The sequence below is a fragment of the Emydura macquarii genome, unplaced genomic scaffold (genome assembly GCF_026122565.2).
Source record: "Emydura macquarii macquarii isolate MOO-44397 ecotype Brisbane River unplaced genomic scaffold, CSIRO-AGI_Emac_v2 contig_3603, whole genome shotgun sequence".
Taxonomy (NCBI): domain Eukaryota; kingdom Metazoa; phylum Chordata; order Testudines; family Chelidae; genus Emydura; species Emydura macquarii.
The window spans coordinates 249084-262758 of NW_027133740.1; the positions used below are offsets into that span (position 1 = coordinate 249084).

General features: G+C 50.6%; 2 protein-coding genes across 4 annotated transcripts in view; both read left to right on the forward strand.

Annotated features, from left to right (window-relative positions):
- DVL3 (dishevelled segment polarity protein 3) overlaps nt 1–3503 on the forward strand; it is a 40496-nt gene extending 36993 nt beyond the window's left edge. For all 3 annotated transcript variants that reach the window (XM_067536456.1, XM_067536457.1, XM_067536458.1), the window contains exons 15-16: nt 301–513; nt 1468–3503. In XM_067536456.1, coding sequence (XP_067392557.1) covers nt 301–513; nt 1468–1886 — 632 coding nt within the window. In that variant the 3' untranslated portion in view covers nt 1887–3503. The remainder of the gene's footprint in view (nt 1–300; nt 514–1467) is intronic.
- A 2655-nt stretch (nt 3504–6158) lies between these two features.
- AP2M1 (adaptor related protein complex 2 subunit mu 1) overlaps nt 6159–13675 on the forward strand; it is a 35379-nt gene continuing 27862 nt past the window's right edge. The window contains exon 1 of the mRNA XM_067536662.1: nt 6159–6271. The gene's annotated coding sequence lies outside the window, so the exon portion shown is untranslated. The remainder of the gene's footprint in view (nt 6272–13675) is intronic.

Consider the following 13675-nt stretch of genomic DNA (forward strand, 5'->3'; position numbering starts at 1 on the left):
CTCTGATGTTCTCCTTTCACTTCTGAGCTGGTTTCTGACTATCTAGCAGAGCACTGATCTTTTCTCTGTGGCCATGTGGGGAACAGGTAACCCTCAGCACAGCCTGGGCTGGTGTCTGGCAAGCAGGTCCCCATAGCTGTAACCCCCAGTGTGGGGCCAGCATTGCTCCCTGAAATCTTCCGCCCTTATTGCAGGTACCCCTTGATTATCTGTCAGCAGGGATGGGGGTAAAGATGCCCCACTGTATATGGCTGTTTTCATTCCAGGACTAACCCAGGTTCTCTGTTTGCTTCTCTCCAGACATGGCTAACCTGTCTCTCCATGATCATGATGGATCCAGCGGAGCCTCGGATCAGGACACTTTGGCTCCACTCCCCCACCCAGGAGCTGCACCATGGCCCATGGCTTTCCCATATCAATATCCACCACCTCATCCATACAACCCCCACCCAGGATTTCCTGACCCAGGCTATAGCTATGGCGGGGGCAGTGCAGGCAGCCAGCACAGTGAAGGTAAATGAGTGCGGGGAGCATAAATGTGCCTTTGGGGTGTTTTCCTTAACGCCTTTGGAGAGCAAGCCAAGATCTGGGTCATCTCCTAGAAGGAGGAATACGTCTCCCTTTCTGTCTCTCTCACATGCACGCACACAGCACAGTTGGCCATGTGCATTATAGAGTTGCTTTGAAACATCAAGTATGGGCTATTGCCACAGGCAAGATCCTGGGCGTGATGGAACCAGTGCATGATACCTCCTGTTACAGAGCCTCGAGCAGGCAGAACTTGAAAGGAGGCTTTGCTGCAGCGGTGCCGTGTCCTGGGGTTGAGACAGCTGCCATTATTCATGTTTAGTACGGTACTGCCCGAGGACCAACCAAGACCGAGGCTAGGCCTGTACAGACACAGAGTAGCAGCGAGTCCCAGCCCTGAATATCATACAATCTAGGTAGACCAGACAGACACAGGGTGGAGAAAGGGGTAGAACACACACTTAGTGAACAATGTGATGGGAGCAAATGGCACGTTAGTTCTGACTTTTTTTTTAAGTTTTAGTCTTGGTTTATTTGTGGGGGGGCGGTTAGTTCAGAGGGTATCAGCGAAATGGAAAGAAAAGGGAAGGGAGGGGGACTTTGAAGAGAAAAGAGGCGAGGAGGACACCAAGGGTGAGGGGGCAGGTGTGAAGTTGAGGTGAAGAGACTGTGCGGGAGGGAGAGTTGGAGCGAACAGTCAATCAGCACGGCAGGGAAAGTCCAGTGCACACTGTAGGAAGATCTCTGGATGACCGAGAGTCCCTGCTTTGGCTGCTTCTGCCCTTCCTGGCTGGGGTCTGGCTGGTTCCTCTCTGCGGTTTGTCCTAGGGGAGTCTCCTTTATTGCAGTCTCTCCTTCCCGCCGCCTTGTCAGCTGGGGATGTGTGCTGGGGGTGCAGCGGCAGGGCCATTCCCTAACCTTGCTGTGGGCTTCTCGCAGGGAGTCGGAGCAGCGGTTCAAACCGCAGCGGCAGTGAGAGGAGAAAGGACAGAGACCCGAAGGCCGGCGAGCCCAAGTCAGGCGGCAGTGGCAGCGAGTCGGACCACACCACCCGGAGCAGTATGCGGCGGGAGCGGGCGGCCAGTGAGCGCTCGGTGCCAGCCAGCCAGCGCAGCCAGCACTCCCTGGCTCACAGCATCCGCAGCCACCACAGCCAGCAGTCGTACGGGCCGCCTGGCCTGCCACCCCTCTACAGCCCGCCCATGCTGCTGATGCCTCCACCACCTTCCGCCATGGGGCCCCCAGGGGCCCCGCCAGGCCGTGACCTGGCCTCTGTGCCCCCTGAACTGACGGCCAGTAGACAGTCCTTCCGAATGGCCATGGGCAATCCCAGTGAGTTCTTTGTGGATGTAATGTGAAGCACCCATCCCCCTGTCTGTCTGCTGCCCTCGTCGGTTTGTCTTCTAGGAACAGTCCTGGCTTCACTTTGTTTTTTTTTTTTTGTTTTTTGTCTTGATAACTAAAAAAGGGAAAAAATAAACTGAACTAAACCTTGATTTTAATCCCTGCTCCCGTGGCGTGGAAGGGGGGACCGGCAGGACTTGCTTAGCCCCGCCTGGCCCAGCCCATCTCCGGACTCGTGTGTGCAGACGCAAGTTGCTGCTGCGTGTGCAAGCCCCTAACCCCCATCTCTAACCCCATTAACTCGCATCCATCCTTGTGCCTGTGCTGCTCGCCCGTGTGTAGCTGCCGCCGCCACCTCACTCCTTCCACCCTAAATGTCTCCTCTTTCTTTTCACCCTTTTGTGTTTCTTCTGTCAAGCAGCAAAGAATTACGGGGTGTTTGACTTCCTCTGAGCTTGCCACCCGCAGGGGTGAGAGCTGGAGCATGGCATGGCGGCTTGGCCCAGCAGAGGAGGACACGAAGCCCCAAGGGCGCTGGGCACGTACGGTGCTGAAGATGGCGTCTTTCCCATTAGCTGAAGACACCCCCTGATCCCTCCACAGCCCTGAGAGGGGAGCAGGGCCCAGCTCCAGCCTTGTGTGTGTTTAGCTCAATAAATGTAGCCACCTCCTGGCCAATGGCATGAATGCTCCAGGGCTTCAGTGCCTCTGGGGAGGGAAGAAGGTGAGGCCCCAGCTGTGGGGGGGTGTCACTTCCCATTCCCACATCCCAGTGTGCTCAGGCTTGGGCCAGGGGCTGTTAAGCCCACTCCACCCTTGTGGTAGGGCCTCACGTGGGCTCGGAGGCAATACACTAATGAGACTCTGTTTTTGAATCAATGCTGTTGGGTCAGTAATTCCCATAGGAGGTACAGGCCAGCCTCAGGAAACTGAAATTACTGAAATACCTGCCATCCACTCTGCACCTGCCCCTGCCCGGAGCTGCACGGTGTAGATTTGGCTGAATGCAGGGATTCCATTTGCACCTGCCGCTCTGGGCAAGTGTAGGTGTCTAGCTCTGAAAACGGGTCTTTGGAGTCTAGGCAGCCCCTCCTTGCCACTCCCATTTCCTGCATGACCATGGGCCTGACTACCCATTTCGTGGCCACAGGGCATGCTCCATCCTGGCCTGCTGTGTGTGGCTGGAGGCTTCAGCTACTGGTTGTGCTCTCCTGCACTGGTGCTCAGCAGCAGATCACGGTGTAGAAGCTAGTAGGCCTAATCAGAGCGAGAGGAGCAGGTGAGAAACTGAGAACGGGGCAACTGTGGTGTTGCCATTTTGTTCCCCCACACTGGGGAAAGTTCTCCTGCATTTGCTGGCCCCTGGGCAGTGGTCTGCCTCCCTCTGTTGTGCTGGCGTCTTGTCCTCGTCCTCTCCCTGGACAAGGGAGGGGCGGGGAAGGACCAAGCTCTAAGGAGACTGGAGAATAACAGACATGGCCATGCTGTGCCAGTCCCTCTCTAAGGAGACGCTGCCTCCTTCTGTGTATAGCACAGCATCCCGTGCCTGGGGCATGTATGCAGGGCCTGGGCCCTGTCCCTCCAGAGGACTGCAGTCAGTCTAGCTATTAGAGAGAAGTTCCCTTTTTTAATCCCTCAGCCTCCTGGAGCCCTGCTCCTCCTGCCTGATGCTGGAGTGACCGGCTATCTTGGGTAACTGGCTAGTGGGCACGAATTGTGCACGAGGCTGTACATGGTACGCTAAGCTCCACCACGGCCAAGGGTGAGCTTTGCCACAGTCTTCCCCTTTCCCCCCAGGTCCTCTTACTGCCTGCAACAGCTTCCTCTGCACCAATGTAAATTCCTTGGACTTGCTCGGACTTGTGGTTTTTATTATTCTTAGAAGGTGAAATATATCTTATGTCTGGTACCAACTCATCTCCTGCCCCTATTCTGTCCTGTCTGCCATCCCAGCACCAGCCAGCTTGCCCTGTGTGCCATCCTCCTGCCCCTTTGTCGTGGCACCAACTCTTCTACAGTTCACCATTTCCCTAGCTCCCTACCATGCCACTACTGCGCATAACCCTTCATATCTACTCTGGTGCCAGCTCATCTAATATCCACTGTCCTGCCCAGTCTGCCATCCTCCTGTCACCCTTACCATGGCACCAACTCATCCACAGCTCACTTTCCCACCCTGTCTGCCATCCTCCCAACTCATGCTGCCCTACCATCCGACCCTGCTGTCTATCCTGGCCTGGCTCCTCCCGCTGGCCACTGGATTTTATAAAAACAAAACCAATTTCCTTGTTTTTATTTATAAACATAGTTTTATTGGAATCCTGGCTCCTGGTGTCTTTGTTCCTCTTCTGTCCTTCTGTGTCTTGGGCTGCTGTGTCTGGCCTGCAGCAGGCTTCCCTGGCTTGACCCCGTTCATCTCCTGAGCAGTTCTTCCCAGCTATTTTCAGCTCTGGCTGGTGAACAGTGCCTCAGTCGTGTGCGGCGGCTGCTCCTCTAGTAGAATGAGACTCTCACACTCTCTGGGGCCCAACCCACAGAGAGCCGGTATATTTTTTGAAGGTGTACGCTGAGGGAAGTCATCTAGGAAAAAGGAGCCCTGATATCTCTCTGAACTGAGACTTATAAACGGTGGTGCTTGATCTATTTTTGCCTTATGCTGGTCTTAAATAGAGGGACACTAATGCAACTATTGTAGAATTGAACGGGATGGGCAAGTAATCCTCTCACACACATCTGCATGGCAGTAAATGGGTTTCAGTAGCAACTCTGGCCCCTCAGACAGCATAGCTGTCAGGCAGGCCTGGGCTAGCACAAGCCGCTGGGCTAGAAGCGATTGTACCAGCCAATCTCTGCTTTTGCTGGGATGGCTTATTTGGCGCAGAGAGGGATAGAAATAAATGGCTGCCAACAGAGCAGTTTTGTCAGTATGTGCTGTGTCTATGCTAGAAGCACCTTGCTGAGTATAGTATAGGTATAGCTGCAAGACCTGACCTCTAACACCTCCCACCGCCACCTGTTTCCTCCTTCCTGTTGGTTCCAGCTCAGCCTGATCTCCTGCCTTTTATACCTTTACCCGTAACAACATTATAGAAGAGAATGTGTCCTATTGCAAATATGGCACCCATACCCTCCTTTCACCAGGCTGGAGTTGAATTGGTCCCTTTTGACATTTTAAGTCTTTTTCCAGGCTATAGATTGGACAAATTAGGCAAAAGAGTGACAAAGAAATGAGGAGTGTTGCCGACTCTTGCAATAGCTGGTATTTAACTTGAAGCCCCAGCTTCTGGAGACAAGTGATTGTAGGAGAATCTCAGCTTACTTTATTTTTAAAGCCTTCGTGGGTGCAGACCAAAGCCTAAACGTGTGCCCCAAAACATAAGAGAAGGCAAATAAAAAGAACCCCTTTAAACTCACAAGTGTAAAGCTAATTTTATGATTTTTGGGTCCTGACTTGACTATTGAATGTGTGGTGGGGAAGGTGAAGCGGGGTAAGTTACTTTGCCCATCTGTGCCTCAGTTTCCCAGGGTGAAGAAGAAATGATGAGACTTCTAGCTGCCAGACAGGTGCAAGTGTTTAAAGGGCTTTGGCTGGGAGGGATCCTATAAACTTGTGAGCAGCGTTCAAAGTGCCTGCGGCCATGGAACTTCCCTACCCTGGTCCCTTGGAGACACCCACAGTACAAGAAGCATCACTGTGTGGACCCTGCTGCCCCACCCCACTGCTCACTGGGGGCCAGAATTGCTGGTGGGGCCCACCAGCCCCTGCCTCTGGCTGCAGGGATAATGGGGTGTCTCCCCACTAGGGTGACAAGATAGCAAGTGTGAAAAATTGGGACAGGATGTGGGTGGGTTATAGGCATCTATATAAGACAAATGCCCCAAATAGCGGGACTGTCCCTATAAAATAGGGCCATGTGGTCACCCTGCTCCCAATCTCTCCCAGCCCCACCCTCTGGATTTGCGGAGCTTTTTATCCCCAACTTCGGACTCGAACTCAGCTCACGGGCTCCGTCCATCCTCAGGGACTACAAGCCCCAGCATGCAACACTCCACATCTTGAGGCCCACCGTTCCCAAAGCGGCGGCCTGGTCGGAGAGACTACAAATCCCAGTATGCAGTGCGCCAACGTGATTCGAGAGTCCTCTGACGTTGCGGAGATCAAGCTGTCGCGATGCATACTGGGACATGAAGTATTCGTCTCCCCAATCTGCGCGCCCTTTCCTTTGGCCCCCCCTCCTAGAGGCGCATGCGCGGAGGCTGCTGGGCGTGGGTTGAGCATGCGCAGAGGCGGCAGCTCTGCAGTGATGGGGGGGCGCCTTGGGGAGGGGGAGTAGCCGCCATCTTGAAGACGGGGCGGAGAGAAATACGGTGGGAGCGCGAGCGGAGGCAGCAGTGGCAGGTGAGGCCGGGCGGCGGCTCCGTTCTGGGGGGGTGGGGCCTCCCCCGCCCCGGGCCTCTCTGTGCGGCAACCCGCTGCCTCAGGGGCCCGGGCAGGGAGCGACCTCCCACCCTGCTAGGGCGGGGGCCTCTTCCCTGGGGCCGCGGGTCACAGCGGAGGCGCTGCCCCGGGGGCCGGGCCGGGCCGGAACAGCGAGCTTTCCCCTTCCCCGCTGTCCTGGGGCGGGGCCCGGCTCGGCATGGCCTGGGTGGGGGCTGGGCTCGGCCCGTACAGCTCCCCCCGGTGTCTGGGGGCGGGCGGACACCCCTGTATCTGGGAGCTGGTGAAGGGAGGCAGAGACCCTCTCCTCTCCTCTGCCCTGTCTGGGTGTGTTCGGTGAGGAAGTCAGCTGGCTCCTTACTCGGCTCATCCCTGACCCGGTGACACTCCAAGGAAGAACACCTCCCTGCTGGGCTCGGGCTGGGTGGGAGCCTGGCTTGGAGCTACAGGTGCTTTGCGGTTGGACTGACCAACGTGCTGGCTGGGTCCGCACTCGGGTGGAAAACCAGGCAAACCCAAGCGCTGCAGGAAGTGGTGATGGAGGCTTTCCTCCTGTGTCCCTGTAGACCCACTGCTCCCCTGTGGCATTGGGTGCTGGAAGAGGTGGCCTGCTCAACAGAGGAGAGAAAACCAGGCTCCTGGGGTTACTGTGATCTCCTGACCCTTGGCTGTGTTATGCAAGCCACTTTTCCTTTTGCAGGTGGGCTGTTAACTTGTGCATCCTGCATACGTTCTAGTCAGGCTCCCTAAAAACCTCCTGCAGTTCCTGTTGGGTAGAATTCTTCCTTTCCTCTTGTGTAGGGCTGCTGGGCAGCTGTTGAACAGCTCCTGTGTGCTACCTCAGAAGGGTATAGTGGTAAGTCACAGATAATGGAGATAGATATTGAGAGCTAAATGCTAACATCTGTAGTCTGCTCCGCAGAATGCGCATTGCCTCATTACTAGGTGAGAACAGAATCTACTTGAAGCATCTCTTCAGATGCTAAGGCAGTGTTGCTGTGGGGCCCCAGCTGGTTATTGGTGATCCATCTGAAACACCTGTCCTGACAACAAACTATTTTGAGTCAGTTTAGCATTCATTATGCAGCTGAAAGTCCTTGAGTGAAATGGGACTTGTCAGGATATGTAGATCTTTCTTGAAGGTTGTGTGGTGTAATCTGACATGACAGGTTAAACTGAGCAAGGGCCTCAAAGCAGATCAGGAGTACCTTCTCCCCTTTCCCCTCCCTCCCCACCCCCCAAAAAAATTATCTGCTTTATTGATGTAAGCGTGAATTAGCTGGATCATGGTTTGCAGCTTCTTTTTCTGTAAAGCCGACTGGGCTGAGGCATTATGTAGCTCTGGGAACTGTAAACTGTTGTGTTCTGAGATTTAAAATGAGGCCCTTATCTCACAGCTCTTCCACTGCATTCCTGTTTCCTTTCTCTGGGCTTTTGGATTCTCTGTGGTTGCAGGAAACCCAGTGTCTATCAGGCAATGCAGTTAGCTTCTCTCCCCACTAGGAAGCTAATCTTCTCTGATCTTTTTTTTCCCCTATTTTAAGCTGTAGGCTTTTTTATCACCACTCTTCTCGCCTCTGCACCACAGACTGCTGTTAAACTTTACCCTTGAGCTACCCAAAATCAGAACCTGGAAACTTTCCAGATAGGCAAACCTGAATGCCTTGTGCAATCCAGAGGTCTGGGATTTTAAGGGGCCTTCCTTATTGAGTGCACATTCTTTGTAGTTACAGGCTATGTTTACACTGAGGAGTCTGTTGGCATAGCTATGCTGGCATAGGTCCCTAATGTAGCATACACCAACAGGAGTTTTTCTGCTGCTGTAGGAATGCCACCTACCCAAATGACATTAGCTATGCTATCAGAAAGAAGCCCTCTTCTGTCAACATAGATGCATCTACTCTGGAGGTTTTGTTGGTATAGCTGTGTTGATGGGGTGTGTGGATTTTTTCACATGCCTGACTGACATAGCTATGCCAGCATAAGTTTTAAGTGTAGACCAAGCCCCAGCCTCTTATTAGAAAAGGTTTACTTGGGCTCCTTTAGAAGTACAGCTGGTGCCATTCTGATCAGTTAGCAGGAGCAACAATACTTGTCCCTGCAAGCTTTGTTAGCAGTCTGGTCTCTCATCTGGTGTGATGTTACCAAACTGCCCTTTCTCTAACTTTTTTTGCTTTGGTAAGGGTAGCGTCATTTCTCTTGTGTTGTAAGGGCTCTATCGCTGGTAATTAGTACCTCAGCACTGTTAGTTTCTTGGAGCCACAGTTTTTCAAAGTTTCCTTTCAGGGAGGTTGGGGAGACATCTTTTTGAAGGAGATCTCTATGCCCAGGGTTGCTCCGTATGGCACATTTAGTGTTTCTCTCTCATAAAAGATAATGGACCCCTGGGGTTATGGATGGCTTGTGGCATGGGAGTTGAGAAGTAAATGACTGGAAATGTGCATTGGTGGTGTAATGAAGGAAAACATCTCTTCTGTCTTAGAGTATGTCTACATTGATGGCAGTGCTGTCGGTGCTGCCAGATTGAGCGGGTCTCCACTGCCGTTCAATCGATCCAGAAGTTGACAGCGTTAATCCACCCCAGCAAAAAGAGTAATGCTGCATCAACTGGAGGGCATTTCCAGTTGGTGCAGCGTAGTGGGCTGCCGTGATAAGTAGAAGTTAGAAAGTCGATGGGAGATATATGCAAGCTATGTAGAGTAGCTTGTGTCTCCTGTCGACTGCTGCTGACATTTGCCAGCAGTGTAGACCAAGTCTCAGTCTAAAGATGAACAAAGGATAGTTCATGGTGCCAAATGCATCATAGAGACTTGTTCCGTACAGTCTGCAGCTTCCTTCAACTTTTAATGCAGATTACAGGTCCCAATAAGCAGCATTTCATCTTGATCCCAGCAGGAGGGCAGTTAATCTAAAAGTATTAATCTAAAAGCATGCTGGGGCCCAGGACTCAAAATACATTTGTTCACTTAGCAATGGTAATAGGAAGCTTTCCCTGGTGAGTCGGGGAGCCTAGACCCTCAATTTTCTGCAGTCCAAGCTCTTGTTTAAACCCTAAACCCAAGTTTCAAGCCTTTACATTCCATCCACCTTGGAAGATTAATGCATTTTTATGAGATGTTGGTACAACTTCCCTGCGCTTCCTCCTTAGAGCTTTGTCAAGCAACAGCAGTGAGAAATGAAAGACTTGATTGCTGCTGTTGAGAGCCCCATAAGCAACAATGAAACTGAACTGTTAAGTTTTCCAACAAGCAGTGTGAAGTTATGAGCAGCAGTGGAGGGAGAAGCTGGAGCTATTTTGGGGAAGGAAGTTCAAAATCAGAGGCTAAAAGAAGGGAAGCATATTGAGAATCTATCTTCCACATCTCCAGGCAGTAGTTTAGAGCAGAGAGAAGCAAAAAGCTCTTTATCCCTGGAAATAGTGCTTCGAACTGACACTTGCTATCCTCAGACTAATATGAAACATGGCACCTTCAAGTGAGATCTAGGAAGAGCCTCTGATAGGAATCCCAGTACTTTTTTTTTTTTTTTTTTCCCCTGCCTTCCTGCTCTGAGGACTTGTTGAGCTGGGCTTAAAACCAGGGTGTTGTCTTTAAAACTACAGTGGTTTTCACCTTTATTTTGTAATTATCTCTGGCTGGGTTTAGGCCTCCATATTTAAAAGGGGTTGAGTACTTTTGTGTGTATTTTACACTCCCTCTATATTGAAGTAAGGGCAGCCGCTTTCTGTTCCCTAACCATAATCAAGGTGCAGTCATAGACTTCTGGCAAGAACCTGATGTAGTCCACTAAGGAAAATTTGGGTGCTTGAGTTGGCTAGTATTATGTCTTTTGCTTCATAGGCTCTGGGGTGGAATTGTTTGATCTGATAATACCAGCTCAACCAGACAGTAATTGGCTTACTATGCAACCTCCTTTTGCTTAAGTCAGATCTGTTTGAATTAATCCTCTTCCTCTTTCAGCCCCTCTCACACTTGTACTGGGCTTCAGAAGCAATCTGCTTTATGCAATGCTGAATTCCTGCCTCTTTGGGAGTTTGGGTTGCTTGTGACTCATTCCTGTTGCTATATTGCTACTCAGAGGCAACATTTTCCTGGATTCTTCCTGGGGCTGTCCTGGTCTAACTGCTGCTGGGTCTTAGGCTGCTTACTCAGGTAAGCTTATTAATGTTCAGGAGCTTCACTCACTACTTAGAAATCACAGCTCAAACCAATTTAATAGGCTACTAAATAAACAGAAAATGGTGTTGAACAGCAAACCAAATTAGGTGATGGCTGGTGAAAAGCAGTGCTGTGTAACTATCGTGTATAATGGGGAAAATAGTTACTCTTCAGCCTTCATGCATTTTCATTTGTGCTGGGGAAAGGAATTGGCTTGAGAGCCATGGAGACAGAGCACTACTTAGCCAGAGTAGTTACAGCCTGGGAAGGGGCAGTGCCAGCTTTCCCAATACTGTGGGGCCCCCTCCCCTCCCCCCCCGGGAGTGCCTCATTCCTTATCCAGCCAGTCTGCTTAATGGTGGCTAGGAGCTAGACTGAAACTACCAACTTGTTTCGCAAAGGGGCTGATGCACAGGGAGATGGCTTTGTCGCTACCAACAAGATCACTAGAGCGATGTGGTGGGTGTTGTGTCCATCTACCAAGTCTTGACCTCTTCTTTTCTGGCAGCTGGTTAGTAAGGCAGCCAGATAAAACATGCTTCAAATGCTGCGCTGATCACCTACAACATCAGACAAGAGCCAATTTGCTTTGATATCTACTGCTACCTGCTATCATTCTCCTTTGGTGGAGGTATATCTTCATAGTAAGGACTAGCATGTGCACGTGTGTACACGTGTACTTGCTTTAGGAAAGTTCATGGTAGTTTCCATAATGTTAGTAGGATACAGTAACAGCCTTAATGATGCTTGAGTTCCTCAGTTTCTTCTCTTTAGAAAGATATCTTCTGGCAACTTTTGAACCTGTAGCTTCTGCAGATATGTTTCCTCTTACTCATGTAATGGCAGGAAACTGCTGAGATTAGGGTTTAGAGCCTGAAATTGGAAGTATGTTGAAAGCTGCTGGTTTCTTTCTAGAGAAATGGAGGGAATTAGTGAACTGCATGGGTGTCTTAATTTTTACTCTGCTATAAGAGGTGGGGTAGGGTGCCTTCAGGATAAGGGAAGTTGGGGAGAGGAGTAGGATAGGAGGCAGCAAGTGGGTTGCAGTGAGATTGGGGTTGGGTACCTGTCAGCCCCACAATCTCCCTTCCCATTTGAAGTCACTGATCCCTTTGGCCTGGCCTGACTGGGTAGTGGTGTAGAAATGCCTCCCAGTTGCAGCTTTGTGTCAGGCCACTGATTGTGGGCCAGAGGGGGACATGCTTCACACAGTGGGAAGGAGGGAGTAGGACAGACATTGACCTGTAGCCTTGGGGAGGGCTGGGACCCCCATGTATGAGCTGAGCCATTGTTGGTCTGTATTTTTCTCCTCTGGGTGTTCTGTTCAGACATCTCAATGAAATGAATGGGTCACTTCAAACCTCTCTGATCTGCCTATGCTGCAGATGGTTGTGTAGAGCTTCTTCCCAATACATGAGGCTCAGCTGTGGGGAGGGGACTCTGAGGCTTGGTCTTACACAACTGTGGCATGTGTGGTGTGAAAGCTACATATCTGAGCCCCATAGCTATGTCAACCTAATCCCCAGTGTTGATGCAGCTAGGTTGATGGAAGAAGGCTACTGCTGCTTGAGTAGGTTGAGGTCCTACAGCAATGAAAAAGCTCCTTCTGTGGCTGTAGGATGTATCTGTGCTACAGAGTTACAGTGGCATAGCTGCGATGCTGCTGTAGCCCCTGTAGTGTAGACATGCCCTGAAGGTATGTCTGTGCTGCAGCTGGGAATGTGCCTCACAGCCCGAATGGCCAGACACAGTCTAGTTCTACTCCAGTTAGCGTGTATCGTGGCACAGGCTGACTACCTGAGTACAGGGAGTGAGGTGGGTTTGTATTCAGGTGGCTAGTCTCTGTTCCCACTGACTATGCTAATCTCTCTACAGTTCTTGCATCTGCTCCTCAGGTCCCATATCCACTCCTGCCAGTCAGTGGTGAGGAGGGCTGAGGAAAAAGAACCAGGCTGTGCTAGGCAAGTAGAGACAGATGACAAGATTGTGAAGGGGCTAAAACACACCAGTGCCATCTGTGGTAGATGGCCAAGAAGGAGCCAAAAGCAGTGGGGGGAGGCAGGGGAGCAGTGAGCATAGGGCATGCTGAGATTATTTTTTAAAAACAAGGAAATTAAATGCCCCAAATGCTCGAGGGTTAAGGTTGTCCGGTGGGGCCTTGTGCTTTTCCAGAATGTGGAGAGTAGCTAAACTAAAAACTCAAACAGGAATACAAAGCTAAGATACACCCCACCCCTGCCCTCTGGAGCTGGCAATGACCCCTACGAAAGTTTCAGTAAGGGTGGTGCAACAGCTAATAAATTACCAATGGAAGTGGTGGATTTCCCTCTCTTGAGGTCATCAAATCAAGATTGTCTTACTGGAAGTTGCTTTAGTCAGTCTCCTATTATTAGGCTTAATACAGGTGTAATCAGATTAAATTCTCTTGTCTGTGTTAAAGAGGAAGTTAGATCTAGTCTAGTGTCCTTTCTGGCTTTAACAATCTGCAATAAGTAGATATGATGGACTAAGAACATTCCTTTGTGTTTCCCTTTTTGAATTCCAGCACTTCCCTGCACGCTGTGTTCACTGTTGGGGGTAGCTGTATTTAATTGTAGAGGGATTCGTTGGAGTATCTCTGCCACATAACTTGCTGTTAACTACAAGGGATAGTAAATTTCAAACCATGGGTTAGGTTTGAGAAAGGTCTGGTTCCTATTAACCTGGTATTGCTGTAGGGAAACTGACATGTAACTGACCCCCAAAACTCCTGTGATCTAACAGAGTAAGGCTGTCTACACCCTGTGAACGCTGTAGTGGCAGTGATGCAGTTATGCTGCTGTAGTGATCGTAGTATAGGTGCTTTCCAACATCAACAGAAGGAGTTTTTCTGTTTGTAGGTGATCCATCTTCCTGTATATCAGTAGGTAGGTTGATAAAATAATTCTTCCATCAACCTAGCTGTGAGGTCTGGGGTGAGGTCAGCTTAACTGTGGGGCTTGAATGTGTGAATTTTTTCGCACCCAAGTGACCTAGCTAGGTCAATCTAAATTTCAAGTGTAGACCAGGCCTTAAGTGTCCCTTCAGATGGAGCCTATTGTCATAGTACCTTTTGAAGACTAGAATAAACACATCTGTACTGTACCTGGGATTGTAACATCTTTACAGAAAAAGCAGTAGTAGGTTCAGGCTTGTCACACACCACAGCGGTAACTGTAGTCACAGTAGC